The sequence below is a fragment of the Haliaeetus albicilla genome, chromosome 2 (genome assembly GCF_947461875.1).
Source record: "Haliaeetus albicilla chromosome 2, bHalAlb1.1, whole genome shotgun sequence".
Taxonomy (NCBI): domain Eukaryota; kingdom Metazoa; phylum Chordata; class Aves; order Accipitriformes; family Accipitridae; genus Haliaeetus; species Haliaeetus albicilla.
Window position 1 is genome coordinate 15751406 of NC_091484.1, and position 20292 is coordinate 15771697.

The 20292-nt window shown below is 50.1% G+C and overlaps 1 protein-coding gene across 3 annotated transcripts in view; it reads left to right on the forward strand.

Moving 5' to 3' along the window:
• The first annotated feature begins 1143 nt into the window (after window positions 1-1143).
• Window positions 1144-20292, forward strand: part of TOX2 (TOX high mobility group box family member 2) — a 157765-nt gene continuing 138616 nt past the window's right edge. Inside the window, exon 1 of one of the 3 annotated variants that reach the window (XM_069807357.1) lies at window positions 1144-1333. In XM_069807357.1, the coding sequence (XP_069663458.1) occupies window positions 1232-1333 (102 nt within the window). In that variant the 5' untranslated portion in view covers window positions 1144-1231. Of the gene's footprint in view, window positions 1334-1768; window positions 1788-2233; window positions 2253-20292 lie in introns of those variants that run through there. The other 2 variants (XM_069807366.1, XM_069807371.1) reach the window with 2 other exon arrangements.

The following is a 20292-nucleotide window of genomic DNA, read 5'->3' on the forward strand; positions in this document are numbered from 1 at the left end:
AATCATGATTTAAAAAAAAAAGTCATTTCCATCAGAGATTTGCCAGAAAACTGACTCTGTCGGCCCTGTCCTAGCTGTCTGTGAGCAGACGGATCGGTTGCGGTAACTCACTGTATCTGGGAATGGAATAACGTACTGCAAAAACGCTCCATATATAACATTCTTTTCCACAGGGCTGGTTTTCTAAGGGGCCTGTTGCGAGAGGTGCAGAAGGGAGCGGGAGAGCGCAGAGCCAGCGCTGGCGTGGCAGAAAGGGGGGAATCCCGCACGCCCCCGGGGCTGCCAGCCAGGGCTCAGAGCATCCTCCCTCCCCATCTGCTAGATTTGGGCTTTCCGTGGGGGGCTGCCCTGCAAGCCCCGGCCCGGGGGGAGTCAGATGGGGATGGGAGGGCGGCTGACCGGCCACGGAAGGGTGCTGCCCTTCCAACAGTGGGGTCCTCAAAGACGGAGAGGTGGAGAATGCCGGCGGCCTGGCGGGGTGGGAGGCTGTAGGTCTCCACGCCTTGGGGAGCAGGAAGCCAACACCGGTGTCAGAGGCTGAGGCCGGCTTTTCTCTCCCGGGTGGGAGAGTCCGTGGGGAGACGCAGGCCTTCCACAAGCGGGGTCTCCGTGCCGGGGTCATATTTAGGGTGGTTCAGCGTGACGGAAAGCGTCCTTCTTCAGGCGGTGGGCGCCGGGGGCTGCGCAGGGGGAAAAGGCGGCTGCTTGGCACCGTCCTGTGTCGGGAGGAGGTCAGAACCGGGCACAGTGTTTCGGTGACGGGGGGGGGGGGTGGGCAGAGAAGCTGTGACAGGGTCCCCACCAGGGAGCGGGAACCGGAGTCACACCCGGTCTGCCAGTTCCCCGGCGGCTGTTGCAGCTCTCTCCTCCCCGGCTCGGCTGGGGAGCCGGGGGGGTCCCGCTCTCCTCCCTTTCCAGGCGGCCCCGGAGGGGCTCCGGCCCCACCGCCCCGAGGTGCCCCAGCACCCTCCGGTGCCGGCAGCGGGGCGGGGGCGGCCCAGCCGCCGGGGGGGGGTGGCGGAGAGCCGCCCGGCCCCGCCGCGAACAATAGCGGCCCCGGCGCGGGGCGGCGCGGAGCGGGGCGGGCCGGGGGCCGCCGCCCGCCCCCCCGCCGCCGCCGCCGCCGCCGCCGCCCGCCCTCTCCCCGCCCCCCGCGCCAGAGGCACCGCCGCCGCCGCAGCCGGGTCCATGCCCGCTGGAGCCCCCGCCTGCCGCCGCCCGCAGCCCCGGCATGGACGTTAGGTTTTACCCCTCCGCCCCCACCGCCGTGGGCTCCCTGCCCGGCGCCGACCCCACTTGCCTCGGGCCGCTGGATTATTATCACTGCAACAAGGTACCGGGGCGGAGGGGCTGGGTTGGGGGGGGCGGGGGGCATGCGGGGGGGGGCGGCGGTGCCCGGCGGGGCTGCCCGGGTGGCTCCGCTCGGCTCGTCCCGCAACTTCTCCGCGGGGGGAGGAAGGAAAGTGCCGGCGGCGCCCGGCTCCTGCGGGAGGGAATTTTGAAAGTGGTCTGGAAGCGGCGCCGGGAGAGCCGTCGGGTGTCCGGGCCGCCCCGGCCCCGGCCCCGGCCCCGGCGCGGTGGCCCGCGGGGCGAGCGGGGCTGCGGGGCGGGAGGAGCCCGGGCGCGGGCCGCTGCTCGGCGGGGCGTGCTGGAAGCGGTCGCGGCCGGGAGGGAAACGGTGCGGGGTGAGCGGCGGCTCTTTGGGGCTGTTTGTTCGTGCGTTCGTTTCGAGCGGCGGGTCTGTTTAAGATTTCCCCTACGGGAGCGTTTGGCCCGAAGCGGTGTAGGTAGGTTTGGGGGTTTTTTGTTGTTGTTGCGGTTGTTGTCGGGCACTTTTCTGCTGTTGGTTGTGGTGTTTTTGCACCTTCTTCGCGAGGCTGCGGAGCCGCTGGGCTGGGGTCGCTGGTACCTCCGGAGAGGGGGCTCCGGCTCCGTCCCTCGCCTCCGGCCCCCCCCCGCCTGCCCTCCCCCGGCGCTGAGGCTCCTGTCAAGTGCGGCAGCCAGCTCCCGGGGTTGGGGGGGGGTCCCCAAGACCTACAACACGGCGAGCAAAGCTCCCTAACCTACATTTTCCCCGCTCGCTGCAGCTGCAAGGCAAAGCACCCTGTTCTTGTAAGGGGAGGGGGGTATTTGAAAGAGCCGGAGGTGTTTTAGGAAATTTCCTTCATCCGAGAGAAGACGAAGTGACGGGGATAGATGCTGTACTTCGGGGATAAAGAGTTCTCTGCGACTATTGCCTTCCTCGCGTGTAGGTAAATAACGCCGATGTTTCGGCAACAAAGCCGTAGGAAGCAGACCCGTTTGGAGAGAGGGAGGATCACCACGATAAGCTCCGAGACATAACCCTGGCTGCGTCCTCCCGGGCCAAATTCGGGTAATTGCGTTGAAAAAAAGTTAATAAAGGGAGAAAATGCTCTCCTGCGTTGGGACTGCAGCTCAGGGTGCCTTCGGCTCATCTTGCTGTTAGGATATTTCGGGATCAAACTCTTTATAAACAAGCAGAGGGAAACCTGTGTGGCTTCCTAGATGCAGCAAATTAATCTTTATGTATCAATATATGTATTTAACTGTGCTCTGTCATTTGGGTTATTTATCTCTTTTTATTAAGTTGTAGCAAACCTAATAGTTCTCACTTATTTTGAGATGCCTGATTGTGCTGAAAGGAAACAAATTGATTTCTCCTGTATCCCCGTACTGCTAGTTTCAAACTGTTTTGTTATCATTGCTGTTGCTCTTAAAATGCTAAATATGCTCTTAAAATACTAGCGAGAGCTGGGTCACCTGGGAGCAAGTCATCCGTGCCGCTGAAACGTCAGCCCATAAAGTGGGCAAAAGCTGAAAGTCTGGGATCGTGTGAGCGTGTGCCGTTGGGAACTGCAGCAACCCTCAAATCCTGCTGACTTTAGGAACTCAATTTTACCAAGTTGTTAGAAGTGAACATGATTTAATTTGCCTTCCAGTTTTTCATGCGGAAGCTGGGGCTCGCAGTCGTGCACGCAGTGCTGCAGACCCTTGCTGTGGGGCTGCGTGGTCCTGGCGTCCCCCCAGCAGCTCCTGTCCGAGCCTTGGGGCACCCAGGGCCCCACGTCGTCAGCTCATCCCTGGCCTGAATCCCTGAGATTAGTCCCGGATTAGGCGGTCGCAATTGGTCTGCGGGTCCTTGCTGTTGTGCGGTGCTGAGGATGGGGAGGTTGGAGGAAATCACCCCTTCTGGGTCTCCAGTGAGCGCAGCCCAGGAGAATGAGTGGGTGCGTCTCAGTGCTGGGTGCTGGCCAGGGTGGATGGGACACCGGAGAGGAGCACCCCAGGTACTGACCACTGCCACCAGATGCTGCTGTTGTCACTGCTACGGAGGATCTTAAGGCAGCAGGAGGAAGAAAGGAAGTGACTTACCCTTTTCTGATATTCAGGGCTTGGGTTTCTTTTTTTTTTTTTTCCTCTTTTCTGTGTTATCAAATGTCATTTGCTTATGCACAGCGGTACACGTTTGTCTGTGGGATGAGGCTGCTGGAATGAAGCCAGAGATGAAATGGGTTGACTTTGTTTTCCCGGCCAAATGTGGTTGTAACAGCCGTAACTTCAGCATCAAAACGTGGCCCAGTGCGGAGCAGGCAGAGGTATCACCTGCTGCCTTTGCTTAGGAGAACTTCTCCAGCCGGTGTGGGGTGGCATACGGCTGAGGATCACCACCGGCACGCTATTATCTTGTGCTCGCTATGGAGAGTGCTGTCTGAGCGCAGCCGCTTCTTGGAGCCACATGGGACCCTCCGGGAAACTCCAAAAGCTCACACTGGTCCCAACTCCATCCCTCCTGTCTGGTGCTGGTGGCTCAACCTAGAGCCCAGCTAAGACAGTGTCTGCCTCAAAACATTTTCACTTTAAAAAGCTACAGACCAGGATAGGGTGGACTAGAAAAATCAGTTCTCCCACTATTGCACACAGGTATCCTGGATGAAATCCATCTCTAGGAAGAACCTGGGCAAGGAGCACTTACAAGCTCTTTGCTGTCCTCCTGCTTTGCTGAGTTTATGGAGGGGCTTTAAAGCCCTTTGATTTAAAGGGCTTGTTTTGTTCAGGTTTGGCTTTTTTTTTTTTCCCCAAAGGTCTGCTTTGTTTATTTATTTATTTAGGGAGGAGGCAGAGAAGCCAGGAAAGAGTGTGCCCTGTCACTGTGTATAAATAACTTGCTGAGAGCACAGCAGAGCTCTGCCCGTGCGCCCGCTGCCAGTGAGCTTGCCGGGTAGATGTACTTTAGCCCAAAGCATCCTGAAATGTTAATGTAATTGTTTTGTGCACTTGCTGAACATGATATTGTTACTGTGAGGTCTCCGATCTTGCCTGTGTGCTGCAGTAAGCCACAGTTTCTCTTTGCAGCTACAGAGATGCCTATTGCATATCAGCATTTCCATTTTTAAAAGGACAAGGGATGTTTAGAGGGATAATGAAATGAGAGTGTATGTTCAGCCGAGGGCCCCCCAGAAGGGGGGCATTTGCACCCTTCCTTTAACTGCTTGTGGAACATCCCTGTTTTCCCTCAAAGGGCTGGCCACTGGGAGGGACCATTGCAGGGAAGCGAGGGACTGGACACCCATGGGTGGAGAACAGGGTCCCTCATGTCCCGGCAGGCAGGGTGAGAAGGAGCCTTCCCCTCCGCTAACTGCGTTTGGCGAGGAGTTTTTATGCATTGGGCATGCTGGTGGCATTGAAGCAGGGGAAAATGGCCTTCCCCAGGTAAACCAGTCCCCATCATGGGTGAACCCGCATGGAACAGCTTGCCATGGCAGCTGGGAAACGGAGCCAATCCCAAACTTCCCGGTGCCCGGGAGCTGCCGCTCGCAGCCTGGACTACTGATGCTCCTTGGCAGGAATTTTGGGGTTGCACTGGGCTTGGCCCAAGGTGCAGGGGTGATAAGGAGGGACACCTTCCCGGAGCCACCTGAAAGTGTCCCTAAGGGCATGCTGCAACAAGCATTTCCCGTGTTGGGGTGCTAGCCCCTCGTCTCCTTCCCATGGGCCACATCCAGGACCTGCTCCGTCGTTGGGACTACACAGAAGAAACACCTCTTGTGCATTAGGTTGTGTCTGTACGGCAGCTGTGAGGGGCTGGGGAGGTTCAGCTGAGAGTGGTACCATCTCTGCAAGGAGCCCTCATCCAAACTGTGACCCACACCTCTGTTGCCGGCCACCTGAGCCCCACTGAAGGGAGCACCTACCTCCATTTAGGATTCCTCTTTTAAATCTGGGTCTAAAGCCACTTTTTCTGTCCTCTCTGGCCTTTTCCCTGGGACATTGGTACCTGCTGCAGACCCTCCTCCTGCTCCCTTGCTGGAGAAGCGAAGCTTTCACGGTGCCTTGCTGCTGCCTGGGTGTTGTGGTGGTGTTACAAGGCTGAGGCAGCATGTTCCTGCACCACGTAAGGGGACTGTTGGTCTGTGGTAGGGTATTTTCACGTCCCTCCAGTTGCTTCATGAAAATGTGGGGATTCTTCCCACTTAAACTCTAGTGAGACTCTTTGCATCTGTATTTTGCAATAAGTAAACCACGGGAAAAAAAACATACAGTTTAGTAACACAGGGGCTTGTTCCGCTCCTAGCAGAGCTTTAGCGCCAGGATCTGGTATGCTGGCTGATATACCAGCATGGAAGGATTTTCCCAGATCTTAAATTGTGTGGGTCCACAAAGTACAGGAGGGAGTTTTTGCTTCTTAGCCCAGGCAAAATTGCTTTTGCAAGGGAGGCATACAATAGGAATCCTGCCTGAGCACAGTACCGCATGCTCTTTCATGCAGCGTTTGCAGTGATGCTGTGCTGTGATGCACAAGGAGTGATCCTGCTCCTTACTCCCTAGGGGCAACTTTGGGGAGTGAATTAACATCTCTCTATTCTTCCTGTGGAAATAAATTTAAATACAAATTCTTCTTGATTCTTTCTGGTGTTTTGATGATCAGACTTGGTTAGCACGATGCCTAATTTCCACTTAGGGCAATGATTGATGGGGAGGGGGAGGAAGACCCAGCCTGGGAATACCTCATCCTTGCATAGCAAGCACGCTGCTGTGACACCAGGAGTGCTCATGGTCCTTGGGAACCTCCAGCATCTCTGGCAGTTAATGGGAGACACGTGCTGGGGAGCCCTATTAACCCTGTAGCATTTCTATAGGACTCAACAGCACCATCAAAACTTGTCCCAAATCTTTCTAATAGGGCTCTGTGGCTTTGCATCTCCAAACCCACCCTGCGTCTTGCCTTTTAGGCTGATAAATTGACAAAAACTATTTTGCCAATACACCATCATAAATTATGGATAATTAAAATCTACTAGTCATGAGATGGGTATTAATCTGCAACCAATGCTCTCTTCTTCTTTTAAGAACCCTTCAGAAATGGGATCTGAGCTGCTGGTATGAGCCCAGGTCGATGTAGCAAATGCATTTCTGTGGAACATTCTGTTTTGTTTTGACTTTTACCATAAATTGTATGTTGCAGTGATAAACACGGTCCCTTTTTCATCGTTCCAGAACTGCTTTGCCATTCTGGAAGATAAAATATATTCTTTTCCTTTCTACTTTCTAAGCCAACTCTGTTTTGAAGTAGCATAAATCTTTCTTTGGAGATGGGGGATTTTGGATGGAGAACAAAGTCCAGCAAATTTTTAATTTGGGGCCCATTTTCTTCTCATTTGGCAGGCAGCTCCTGTTGATTTGCAAATGTGGATTTTTTTTTTTTTTTTTTTTTAGGCTCTGAATATGGGCAAGGGCTTCCTCTGAAAAGTGTTTGAGCTACTCAGTGGGACAACCCTGCGTTCTCTAGAGCAATCTTTGACGGGTTGCATGGCAGAAAGCATCTGAAGCTCCATTTTGCCTTGGGCTTTAAGTCAGGGATTGGGAGCTAAATAATGAACGTCCATCAGTTCATAGAAATTGTTGTTCTCTCTGTATGCGCAGAGGGATGGCTTTAATCTGGTTGGGTTTGGAACAATGGGAGATATCTTGAAGACTGGTCTGACTTGTATATAACAACGTGTTTGTTGGGGCTTGATCCGTGAAAGTTCCTGTAGCACAGGAGGCATCAAGAGACCAAAAGTTCAGGATCAAAATCTTGCAGGTTTCTCTGTTTTATTTATGATGCTTCAAATCAATTATAACCATTGTCCCCTAAATCAGTGGTCCAAAGCCTATTGCCTGTTACGCCACCATAACCACGGGGTAAATCCACGAACAGCTCCGGACTTACATCTCTGAGCTTGCAGTGGGCACTGGGATCAGTTTTTGCATCCATAATGGAGAAAACATTCTGTTGATAGATTGTATTTTGCTTGTAGCAGACCAGAGCATGCTATAGCTTGCATAGTGCCTGGCTGCTGCTGGCTCCGGAGCGGTGGGGAGAGCACCTGTAACCCTTGCAGAGCTCTTTCAGGGCCCTGCTTTTGCTAGTTGTAAGAATGGGTGCTGCCCCCTCCTTCCCTGGGGGTTGTTGCCACTGTCATCATATTTTTGCAGTATTTGAAGTAAAATCTTTATTTTCATTCTGCCTTCACTTTGCATCTCTCCACTGCTGGATGCAAGGGGCAGGAGGTGAGGACTGGCCGAGCAGGAGCGTACTGTGGTGGGGGAGCATCATCCCCTCTAGGTGCACAGTGCTTCCCTATTACCTTTGTGCTCATCTGTTTTTTTACAAAATGAGCTCTAAATGCTTTTACCATAAGTTGGGTTATATCTTTCAGTATAAATGAAGCATATAATTGTGTTTTCCTAACAGCTCTACATTAAAAATAAGTTATTGTGCTGCTAATGTGTTTTCCTTGACAATTTTCCATCCAGTGAGTGCGAGGCTTCTGTCTGAAGCTGTTGTGTACCACCTTCCCTACCTCTTCTTTACATTTTATTCAGCATTTCTAAAGTCGGGGTAAAGCGTTAGCGTGATTCCAGCTTTGATACCATTAACTCCTAATTGGAGGTTTGAACTCTAACGTTCCACCTTCGTGATTTTACACACACGTTTTCATATAATTAAAGCTTATACTTGGGGATGCACAGTTCAGCTGCAGGGGGAAGAACTTATTGCAATAAGTGCTAATCAAACTTTTTTTTTTTAAGTGATTGAAAATAGTGTTACATTGCCTGGTTTTGCACTTATATGCATGTAAATATTTTAATCATCTGCATCCCCCCCCCTTCTATTGTTTCGCTCTGGTGGTTTTGTTCTGATGGATGCCATTTCTTCTTTGAAAAATAGCATTGGCTGCTGCGTCGCCTGCAGGCGAAATGTTTGCATTATGCCACAGAATATCTCTCCTCTGCCATAATCTTTTGCATAGATTGGTTGACCTCTGCAGATATAACTAAGTCTCTTCCTGATGACTGTGTGATTTTGGTTCAGCTCTGTGGTGAATGTAACTGTTGGGTAAGTGTTAAATTAGGGCCCGGGACCAGTAATCGTTATTATGGAAAGATTATCTGAGCATCAGTTTATGCTGGTTGCTGCATATGGCTTGTGAGGAACCTTATCTGCAGAAATCAGGTGACTCTTGGTCTGAGGCAGTTTCTTGACCTCTAATTGTAGCCTGGGCACAGGAGGCTGGATTGCATGAGTGTTTAAAATGTAGCTATTTTAATTTTTTTTTCCTGTTGGTTTAGGGACCTAGCCTCTTGCTCTCATGGTGCTTTTTTTTTTTTGCTTTTTTTTTTCTTCTGTGTTTCTAAGGATCTCATAACTTAGCAGGAGTTAGAAAAGGGGGATGGCAGTATGGGGACCTATTCCCATGTGAGGTGGTTGATAAAACTTGCTGTGGCTCTGCCCTGAGCCTCTCCTCCCCACTCCTGATGTGCATCTTCGTTTCTATGCAGCTGAAACCACCAACCCTGCGGAGAAGGGCTGGGGCAGCCCCTGCTCCAAAATGGGCAGCCCTGGCACCACGGTGCTCAGGGGAGGTGGATGGAGGAGCGAGCACCGGGCGTGCTGGCACATGCCACCCTTGTCTCTGGTGACGTGCCACTGTCCTCTCTGTCACCCTGGTTGTATTTTCACCCAGGACCGGTCTGCCTGTGCCCCTTGGATCCTGTTCCAACTTGGCGGCCGTGAGGAGCTTTTTTTTTAAAATCAGATTAGCTGGATCACATTAGCAGGTTTTCCTTGCCACAAAATGTACTGATGACTCAGAGTTTCCATTCCCGTCTGGACTTGTCAGGGAGGCTCTGTCCCCTTTCTCCCTGGCTGTCTGTGCGCCACGCTCCTCTTCTCCTCCCCGCTCTGCTCCACTTTAGAAGAAAACCATCATCTTCATCTTCATCTCCTTCTGCTTGCAGGGTGTAGACTGTGCTTGCCTGCGGTCAGGGTTGAGAAATAAGGGCTGCGTTGTGGCTCTGCCATTTATCCTCTGCGTGAACTGGCCTAGGTCTCTGTCTCCAGAAGCAGCGGGTCATTTCGGGGTACCCCAGGCATGTGGGGTTATTTTTACAAAGAACTGGAGCCATCTTGAGTGCTGAGCATCCACTGCACAAGACCCAGGTCCCTAGAGAGGTGCAAGCAGAGCCTGGGACACCCCAAAAGGCTTCCCTCTTCCAAAGATGTGGATCTCCACCTATGGAAGAGTTTCACCTTTCCAGTCTGATTTACCCAGTAGTTTATTCCCCGAGCACCTCCTCCCCCTCCCTGGGAAGGTGGTAGAGCTGTAGGCTCATTAGGAGTTATTAAGCCTTTTGAAAACCCTCATATGCAAGAGTTTTAATGTGAAGGGTGACCGTGTGTAGGGGAGGAGATGGGGCAGGTGGTGGTCACAGAGAACTTGGCCTCACATGGTGCTGGTCTCACACCAGCTTGCTGTCCATGTAGGGAACTGGTGGACCTCAGTCCTGTTCCAACAGCGCGCAGGCTGAGCTCCCTTCTCCCCCAAAGCTGGTCTCTGGGTCAGTGATGAGCTGGGTCATTCCACCTCTACCGTCACCTTTCCTTTACACCATGGGGAAGATGCTGCCAGGGGCCCAGGGACCTTGGGGATGCTGCAGCCAGGGGGAGGACAACGTGGGCTGCCGAAGGTTGGCTTATCCAAGTCCAGCGCTGCTGTACACGCAGAGGTGTTTGTGGGCTTTGGGTCTCCCAGGCTGATGCTGCTTGCTAGCTCTGAATTAAAAGACTTTTTGTTTCAGCACTTACAGCTACTGAACCCTAAAAATAAAGGTACATTTTTTTCTCTGTCAAAAAATAACTGTTTAGATCCATTCCATGTTTCTCATTTTTCATGGGTGCTTCTTTGAACTGTGGGTTTTTATATGGTGAGCCATCTCAGCACAGCGTGCCTGCCGTGGAAGAATGATGTATTTTTAGGGAATTAGATTTCTAGTCCCTGGTGTCAGAAGAGGGACAGTGTGCCCTGGAGTCATTAGCAAAAAGGAAAGCAACATCGACAGTGTGGAAATTAAATTTATGAAAACTTTAGAGGAAGTTTTGTATGGAAACACTTAATTGAATTATCTTGGTTTGTCTCAGTTTATGCAATGGGCACAAAAAAGCGTCTGGATATCATCTGAAGAAGAAAAAGCAGCAATACTGGGGGAGGGGGGGTGAGGAACATGAACCACAGAAGCTGGGGCTTGTTGTAGCACTGGGAAATGTGTGTTCCCCCTGATAGGATCCTGCTCTGTTTCTCTGTGTAAAACCCAGGGAGGCAACTTTTCCCCTGATGCGTTATCTTGTCTTTAAATAGCATTCAAAGGAGAAGAAGAATGTGCTGTTAAAAAATATCAAACTTTTGGGAACGGCTGGCAGACTTTACCACTGATAAGCATTGTTGATTGAAGATCAAACAGCCCTTGAAAGCAGAAGAAAAACCTTCCAACAAGCGCCATGGATCTAACCCTGCAGCCAGACAGTGAGGTCACGGCAGGCTTCACTCTGTATATTTAGGAACCTGCACTGGAATTACGGTCTGGTCTCCTCTACCCCAGACAGTTGTTGGCGACATGGTGGTTTTAAACCTGATAAATCTCTTAAAGCTGAGAACAACATTTATTAGATGCCAAGAAAACCAGAGTCATGTTTTCATTATTAGGTGGTAGGTTTGGTGTCCCTCCCCCCACTGAAGATAAAGAGTCTCTGCCTAGGAGGAAAGACTGCAGGTCATAAAGTGAACTGAAGACTAGTGGCATGTGTTTTTTAATTAATTGACAACCTGCATTTCTGTGTCAAGGTGGCATATTAATTGTGGGTGGCCATCTGTTTGCAAACCAGATAGTTCTGTTGTGGCTGTGCCAAACGGTACATGCGTAGTATTTAACTGTTTGATTTAAATCAGACCAGAGTGTAGGTTTTATGAAAACTATATTAAATCAGTTTTTCCACTTAAGAGTTGGGCTTTGAAAAGGGGAAAAATATTACTGAAATGATCTTTTTAGCTTCATAAACTTGCAGCCCTTTGAGTAATGTGGTTGGCATGTAGTGACCTTCTTCTGGGGGAGGCCAAACCCTGGTGGGAATAACAGCATGTAACTTCAGTCATCTGTGGAAGTGGGGTACCAGATTTGTATGAGAGTGCAAATGAAACAAATACACGTTTAAAATCATAAAATAGCTTAGGCTGGAAGGGACCTCTGGAAGTGTATTTAAAATAATTCCAATAGCACCTTCTGGGATTAAGATGGCAGGAGAGAAAAATATCAATATACAGCCTGCACCAACTACGAGCCATGGATTTTCTGCTCTGATACAGTGAGAGTCTCAGTGGTGATGGCTGCAATCAAATGCTAAATAGGAAGTTTGTAATAAAAAGGGCTTTAGTTAGAATTAATAAAATGTGAAATGCCTCATTCCTTGGAAAACATGCGGTATTGACTGAGATTTAGAAACACATCCTGTAGGAGCACGAATCCAGATTGCAGGCTCCAGAGCTGGCTCCGGCATCCTTTCCCTGCATGTGTTACTATTCCTGTTAGAGTGCAGGGCTTCATTTATTTTATTTTTTTGGCTGGAAAGGTCATAGTGTGCAAGTTTGAGAGGAAATTAGTGAAGAGCTGGAAAGAAGGGCAGCCTCGTACAAAATTATCATCTGCTTCTCCCAGTCTTGCACCTTGCCATGCCTTGCGTGGCAGTGGGATGCCACCCTGCACGTGCGACTTCCCTGCTCTGAGGCTGCGGGCTGTGCTGGAGTCACATGAAGTCCCTTTGTAATATTCCTGTGATGTCCAGTTGGACTGAAAACTGTTTTCATTTTGGTGTTGACAGTATCTAAGGGCTAACTTCCTGAATGTGAGGTGCTGCACGCTAAACCTGTGTGATAGAGAAGAACAAGTGTAACTCTGGGTCCTCTATAAGCTCCCAGAGCAGAGACCGAGTACTGAATTTCAGGGGATATAGGCAGGACCTAAATGTAAAGATGAGGTAGTCATTAGCAAAATAGGATCTTTGTATCACAGGGAAATCCAAGTTTATCATGGAAACTGTTCTGATTTGGACTAAGTTTGATTAATTTTAAGTCCTGCTATCCAGAGCTGTTCTCCACAAGCTGTATGTGAAGCCATAGATGCAGTTCTCATTTGTGGGCAAGCACTGCTCTAAGTTAATTGGCTGGGAAATGTGGATTTCAACATTCTCGTCTTGTGGAATTGTCTTACGATGTTCTGAAGCTCGGCTGGGGCTTCTCCTTTGCCCCCAGAGCTGTAAATCTTGGGTAGCTCAGAGGCAGGAAGAGCATGCTTCTGGATCTGGGGCTTTAGCTTGTGTCACTGTCATCGTGCCATAAGCATGGGAATGGTGCCAGCTTGGAAGGGATCCTCTGCTTGGCAAAAAAAGGTCTCGAGAGCAGGCTGCCTCCTTGCTTAGCTCAGTTATAGTAGGAAGGCTGCGGGACCCAGAAGTTTCTGAAGAGCTGATGTGGCTCTTCCCATCACTAGGTTGCCAGGCCAGAGTGCCAAGGGACCAGACATCCTCAGATGCTGTGAAACAGGGCTGCTCGTTGCCATCCTGCTCTCTGAGCATGGCTGTGTGCATCACGGCTGCTCCCAGCGGCAGTGTGGGACGTACAGCAGGACAGGGGCTAGCTGGGCCACCTGAAACTGGTGGCCTCATCCCTTTGGTCGGAGCTGGAGCCACTAGAGAGACCAAGAGGGAGATCCAGCCTTCTTGGGAGTTTCTGCTGTATTTGTTTGGGGATAAACAAAACCTCCAGTACTGCTAACCCAGCAACGTCCAGGCTGAATTGACTTAAAAGCTACGATGTGAAGTTTGCAGGATTGAATGTTTCCAAGCGCAATGCCTGCCACTGTCAGTACTTTGCCTGATGCAGTGGAGCCAGGCTCCACAGGGCTGGTTAGCCAACGCGATCGGTGCTTTGGGTCCCTGCCCGGGCGTCACTGAGCTCTGCAATTAGTGTCCACAGGGCCGGAGGCTGCTCAGCGGGAGCTGCTCAGACCTCACAGCTTGGAGCCCTGTGCAAGACTGCTTTCCCATTGCTGTGTTTAAGTGGCACAAGCTTGACTGGAGTGCCTTAATAAAGCAGAAAGTTTAGTCCTACAAGGGTGGGAAGGAGGTGAAAGAGGAAAGTGTAATTCCCTGCTCATCTCGGCTGCAATTTCAGGTTTCATTTCCCCTTGAGGAGGTTTCCCCTATTCCTCCCTGCTGTCCAAGTGTTGCTTCTGTTGTGTTTGTTATTTATTTTCTTTTTAGCCTGGGGGCTGCTGCGAGAGGTGTCTCTTTGCTCTGCCGGCTGTTCCTGATGCTTCGTTTTCCTTGCTAATACCAATTGTTTCTGCCAAAATCATTTGGTGGTGTTATGTAAACCTAGAATCACACGCTAACGCTCGAATCCGGGGGCTCCTAAACACGCTGGATTGGATTCACCCCCGCATTGACTCTGCTGCTGTCAGGCATGTTGTGCCAGGGGTCCCCTTGGCTCAGCAGCCACCGGGGGTGGGATGACACTGGTCATGACACCCACAGCCGTCTGAGCCAATATCGCCGTTGTTGCTGGTAGTTTTAGCGGGAGGCATGAAAACACCCTGTAAGTCACTCACGGCTAGGATTTAAGCTGTTTGTAGAGCGTGATACCTGCACAGCAAAGCTTGGGTTTTGGCACCGGCGTCTGTGTTTCTGCTGTTGGGTTTGCAGCAGCATTGGTGGATGTGGTTCTGTGCTAGCACCAACAACTGGCTTGCTGCATCTCCGCACCATCACTGCCCAATGTCCAGGGCAAAGCCTGCCTGTGCAGTCCCCATGCTTGCTGGCAGCCAGCTGATGGGATTTGAACTCCCGGAGCATCTTCATGGAGATCCTGTGCTCCTGCAAAGGCTGCTGGATGGGCATCTCTTCCCCTATGCCAAATAGCGTGGGCCCTCCTCTGAAGCATGCACGCTCTCTTGGTGGCAACTGGTTGTTTAGCTGGAAAGTGATATTAGCAAAGATGTTAATGACTTTCCAAGTGCTGCTTAATGTGACTTGGCAACCAGAATTTAAAAAAAAAAAAAAAAAAAGATGATATCCACCATTGCTGTGTGCCCAACCTCTTCCCCATATACTCCACTGTTTTTTCAGAGATTAAAAAGGGATTAAATCCTGCTGAGCTGGCAGGTGATGCTGATGAATGTTTGGAGGGGATTAGGGTAAATCCATTCCTCCTTCTGATTTAGCTCAAGATTTGAATTCATTGATAAAATTTGCCCAGGTTACATCTCTGAAACCTCCTCTGAGCTTGTGAATCTGCAGAGGTGTAAATGAAGGCAGAACTTGTTTCTGGAGCAGAAAGGCTAATGAATTAACCTTTATAAGGTTGAGGAATTCTTAAGATAGCTGTACATCTATTCCTGTTGCAGTGTCCAATTAATCCGCACTGCCACAGAATTAAAGGGTGCCTGGGCTGGCTCCTTGGCTGGGGGAACTGGCCTGATGCTCCTGCTGTGCTCCTGCTGTGCATGGACCTGCAACAACCGACCTGCATGGGCAGGATGCCATGTTCATGTGTCCCTTGAGTTTCAGCTAAACAAATGCCATCTCTCAAACTAGGAATGAAGTGGAATGGGTGCAGCTATGCATTGGGGTTCAGGGGCTAGATCCAGCCAAAACTGTGTTGGTGTCCTGGCCGCTGTTTTTCTTCTGTGGTGGTGTTGCAGCAGGACTGGAGGTTAAAGACGATGTTCTTCGCAGCCTCCAGCAGCTGTTGGACCTTCTAGTATATCAGCATGCATCCTACAGCACAAGCACGGTGATGGTGGGATTCCAGAGCGTGCCCTTATAAGGTGCCCCAGCATCAAAAACGTTGTCTTCAGAGGAGCACCGAGACCTGCAGTGTTGCCATTTGGACCGAGGACCAGTTCTGTGACTCACACCAGCAATGTGCTGGGCATCCTGCTGGGGCTGCAGGAGAGAGCACAGCTCTGCAGCAGTTCCAAGGATATATTCATTACAAGGCTCAGCAACAGCACCAAGCAACTGTCCTGGTGGTGGGAGAAATGATAATAGTCTTCACTACTACTTCTCTGTGTTGTACATAGTCAAATTAAGTTCTTGAGGATCAAAAAGACCTGCTTGGGAGCGCAGGGGGTGCAGTGGTGGAGCCTGCACCCTGGAAGAGCTTTATAAAGTAGGGCAGTGCACAGCAGGGTATGTGCTGCTGGAGATCTGCACTGCTCCTGGCATCCACGGGAGATGAGGAGGCTGAGAGAGGGAAAAGCTTTGTGCAAAGTGACCTTGGCATTTCTGGCTTTTGGAGAAGAGCTCGCACTTGCAGCCCTGTTTGGAGCCCTTACCCTGGGAGTGCTCATGCAAGGGGGCTGTAGAGTGGCTTGGCCCTCTCAGGATTTCATACCACCTGCAAACCCGTGCCCACCTTGGTCCTGAATTTCCCTGCAAAGAAATAACCACCAGAGTAGTAACAGTGGCAGCTTTGGGATGCTTCAGAGAAGGTGAGCCTGTAAGCAGCAGGTGTCTTCATGCTGCTTAGCAAAGCTGACATTTAAAAATCATCTGGATGCATGTAAAGTTGCATACAGACCTTTTTGACCAAGGAGATCAAACGTGCTCATGCAAAGCCTGTCTTGGAAGCCTGAGGAACCTCAGAGCGTGGCGGACCCAACATACAAATATCACAGAAATCGCTCAGTAACTTTGTGGTAACTCTGGAGGTGCAAGAGACAGCTGGCTTGTGTCTGATGTGTCTGCTCACTTCAAAGCCCGTTAGGCTGCAGCTGCTAAGGGAATCCACTGAAATTTGGCTGCTGCTACGGAGCTCTGCTCTATGTAATTTGAGGACTTGTGTATCTTGTGAAAGGGAGTGCTGTTAATGCTAGTGCAGGCCAGGTGCACTTACCCTGAGTGTGATCTGAAGTTCCAGGCTCTGTCAGAGATGGTCTGAACAAGTAGTATCGTGGCATGGAGAATACAAGGACCAGGCTTGCTCCCTGTGGAGCAAATCTGTTTGCTTCCTCTCAGTTGCTTTGAATTTATATGGCTATAGCAGCAAACACAGACCCCTCCCAATCATTATAGATGCTGGTGGGATGGGTAGGAAAAATGAAGTCCAATGGTAAGTCACAGACAACTAGGAATACTTTCAAGAACGTAATACTTGGGAATAATTTAGAAATAACTTTTTTTCTTCAGTGGGTTATTGGAATATACACTTTTCTAGAAAGTAGGGGGAAAGAGAATTTGAAATTAAATATGTTATTAAATAGAGCTTTCTTAACTGTCATTAAGCAAGAGGATTTTCAGGAAAGTGTTTTCCAGTTTCTTTATCGTTTTGCTGCACAAGCTGGTGTTTGCCAATAAGTGTGTCTCCTTCAAGAAGAGCAAAAAATAATGTTAAATTCACCATATGGTGGAGGAGAACATTTGGTATTCATTTTTTGTTATGATGGTAGTTTGTTTAAAATAAAGTTACCTTTGTATTTGCTTAGTTTAACTCTAAACAGGAAAATAATGGCTGTTGTAATGCCTCTATTAGAGGAACACTGTTTTAAAGTAGTTTGGGCTTACATTAGTTGAGTGCAAAATGAATTCTTTCTCCGGAGCAAATAAACCCAGGTGGGGTTGAGTGCTGGGAGCTGACAGCTTGATGTGGGGATGTGCACTGCAGACAGGTCTCTGGGGGCTGATTCTTGATGTAATTCTTCATGCTCCGTCTCTTCCCTCCTCCTTTCACTCACCTCAGTGAAGCAGCATCTCGCCCCAGCAAATTGGTTAAAGCACTTATATCTGAAACTGGAAGGCACTGGGCAGTGCACGGGGGTAGGGGGTGGGTAGCAGCAGTGCTAACCAGAGGTGGAGGGAACCAAGAAAGTTTAAATGTTTTAAAGGTAACCTCCCCATATGTCAGCACATGAGTAAATAGACTTTGGTGAAATATCTTTTATTTTCTTATCTGAACACCAACTTACACCTGCGATTTGGGGATTTTCTTTTTTTGTTTGTTTTTTCCTAACTATACCCAAGTCTGACAACATGTGATGGGATGCAGTAGGAAAGTGCTCGCTCCTGATGCTCTGTGTGTGTCAGTAATTGTATAAGATAGCTCTTGGGTGTGCGAGGTGGCTTGCACAAACAGCGGCCTGTCTCAGCGCAAAAGGCTTCTGCACACCCAAGTCCAAGCCACATCCCAGAGCCAGGTCACCAGAACTGCAGATGCACACATAGAAAGTGAGCGGAGACCTCTGAGAGCTTGGCACAGGTTGGTTTTCAAGCAGTGTCCAATGATGTAATACGGCAAATATTAGGAAAATAACATCTGGTAGCTCTGCTGTCTACATGCACATTGCAAACAATTTTTCAGACTGGTGTAAATGCTCACTTTAGTCACTTAACAGTGTGGTAAGAGACTCATGCAGTCAAGGCCACCTGCTTGCCTTGCCTCTTTTCCTTTCACATGAAATAATGAGGACATTTTTTTGTTTCCAATGCAATAAGTGACACTTTAAAAGTAGCTAAATGCATTAGAAAGAGAAGTCAAGATCTCTTTGTGCAAAGGTGTCAACGTTTTTATTTTAAGCTTAATGTTGCAGTTAGCTCATTATCTCTGAATTGTAAAACACAGGTGGGGATGACTTGGATATCCTGCTGAAGGGATTAACTCCCGACTGTGGACAGGAGGTGGTTTTTGTGAAGGGTTGCTCATGATGTGCTGATCGTGCAGGTCTGGGCTCTGGAGCTCTGGTTCTGCAGCCTCCCCAGGGACGCAGGTTTCCAGTGTTGGATGTGGCAATGCCCCTTCTCTGTCCAAAAGTGAAACGGACCTCATAGCTGGTGTGAAGCCATGAAACTACAGGTGATAAAAGTGCTGTGCAAGCTCCAGCCCTTGCGTACGTGGTAAGGATGTGCCCAGAGGATGCAAACCTCCCTGACTGCGTTGCGGGCAAGTGCATAGTAGTAGCAGTGGAGGGTACCAGCTCTGCATGAGCAGAGGGGACGGACAAGCTCTGATGGCTTTCTTTGTGGCTAATGTGGGTACAAGGCTTTGTTTAAACTTTGGAGATCGCAAAAATTGGATTTGGGTATTACTGCAACTATGTGTGGTTCAGCAGAATTTCAAGGCCCAACTGAAGTGGGTTCTACTGGGCACTGAGCAAACACCTGGTAAAGGATGGTCCCTAAGAAAAATAGCAAAGATGGACAAAGAGTGTGTATATAAGGGAGATAGAAATTATATCGCTACCAGAGAATTTCTTTCCAGGATTATTTTTTAGAAGAATCTCGGTGCTGCATGTTCTGTATTACCAGCATGTCTGGTACGTGGTACCTGAGACCAGAGCATGGTCCTGCACTGTGTGCTGAGGGAGGCCAGTGTCTGACATGAGACTGGTTCTCCCTGGCCTGCTGCTGGGGAAATCATTGTTCTTGCAAGTCATACTCTTGGTGAGATTGCTGCTGGGCTGTGGCATCTCCCTTCACTTCGGTGGGGACTTTGCACTCTGGGAAATCATTAGACAATTGTAAGAAAGTACAGTTATGACGCAAGTGAGAAAGCATGGTTTAAGCTCATCTTTAGCTCCAGAAGACCTCTGGAGACATAGATGCTGTCAGCATCCTACAACTGTGTTATGCACAGTCTGATGCAGACACCAGCAGTTTGCATCAGGCTGCTGAGTTTCAGCAGCACTGACTTCAGAAGAGGCTCTAAACCAAATAGGACTGGTCAGACATCCCTGGTGGGTTGCAAAAAGGGGACTTCAGGCATCAAAGAATCAATTCCACCTCTCAATTCCCTGGGCACTATGGTCGATTAATTTGTGATGTAGTCTCCTGAAGCATGAGGCACGTGGTTTATGGTTTTACCAGCATCATCAAAGCTGAAAAATTCATCAGTCCTATTCCTTCCTCCTAGTGACCACACACTTGGCGAAATTTTCACATTCTTCCTTCCTCTTTCTCTCTGTGTGAAATGTCGCACCTTCTCATTGTATTGGCTTTGCGTGGCAAGGTTTTGGTAGCGGGGGGGTTACAGGGGTGGCTTCTGTGAGAAGCTGCTGGAAGCTTCCCCTGTGTCCGACAGAGCCAGTACCAGCCGGCTCTAAGACGGACCCGCCGCCAGCCAAGGCTGAGCCAAATCAGTGATGGTGATAGTGCCTCTGTGATAACACATTTAAGAAGGAAAAAAAGTTGCTGGGACAGACAGAAACAGCAGCCGGAGAGAGGAGTGAGAACATGTAAGAGAAACAACCCTGCAGACCCCAAGGTCAGTGAAGAAGGAGGGGGAGGAGATGCTCCAGGCGCCGGAGCAGAGATTCCCGTGAAGACCATGGTGAGGCAGGCTCTCCCCCTGCAGCCCATGGAGGTCCATGGTGGAGCAGATATCCACCGGCAGCCCGTGGAGGACCCCACACCGGAGCAGGTGGGTTCCCAAAGGAGGCTGTGACCCCATGGGAATCCCGCACTGGAGCAGGCTCCTGGCAGGACCTGCGGATCTGTGGAGAGAGGAGCCCACACTGGAGCAGGTTTGCTGGCAGGACTTGTGACCCCGTGGGGGACCCACGCTGGAGCAGTGTGCTCCTGAAGGACTGCAGTCTGTGGAAGGGACCCACGCTGGAGCAGGGGAAGAGTGTGAGGAGTCCTGCCCCTGAGGAGGATGAAGCGGCAGAAATAACGTGTGATGAGCTGACCGTAAACCCCATTCCCTGTCCCCCTGTGCCGCTGGGGGGGGTTGGTAGAGAATCCAGGAGTGAAGTTGTGCCCAGGAAGAAGGTGGAGGGTGGAGGGAAGGTGTTCTGAGATTTGGTTTTATTTCTCATTACCCTACTCTGGTTGATTGGTAATAAATTGAGTTAATTTTCCCCAAGCTGAGTCTGTTTTGCCCGTGATGGTAATTGGTGAGTGATCTC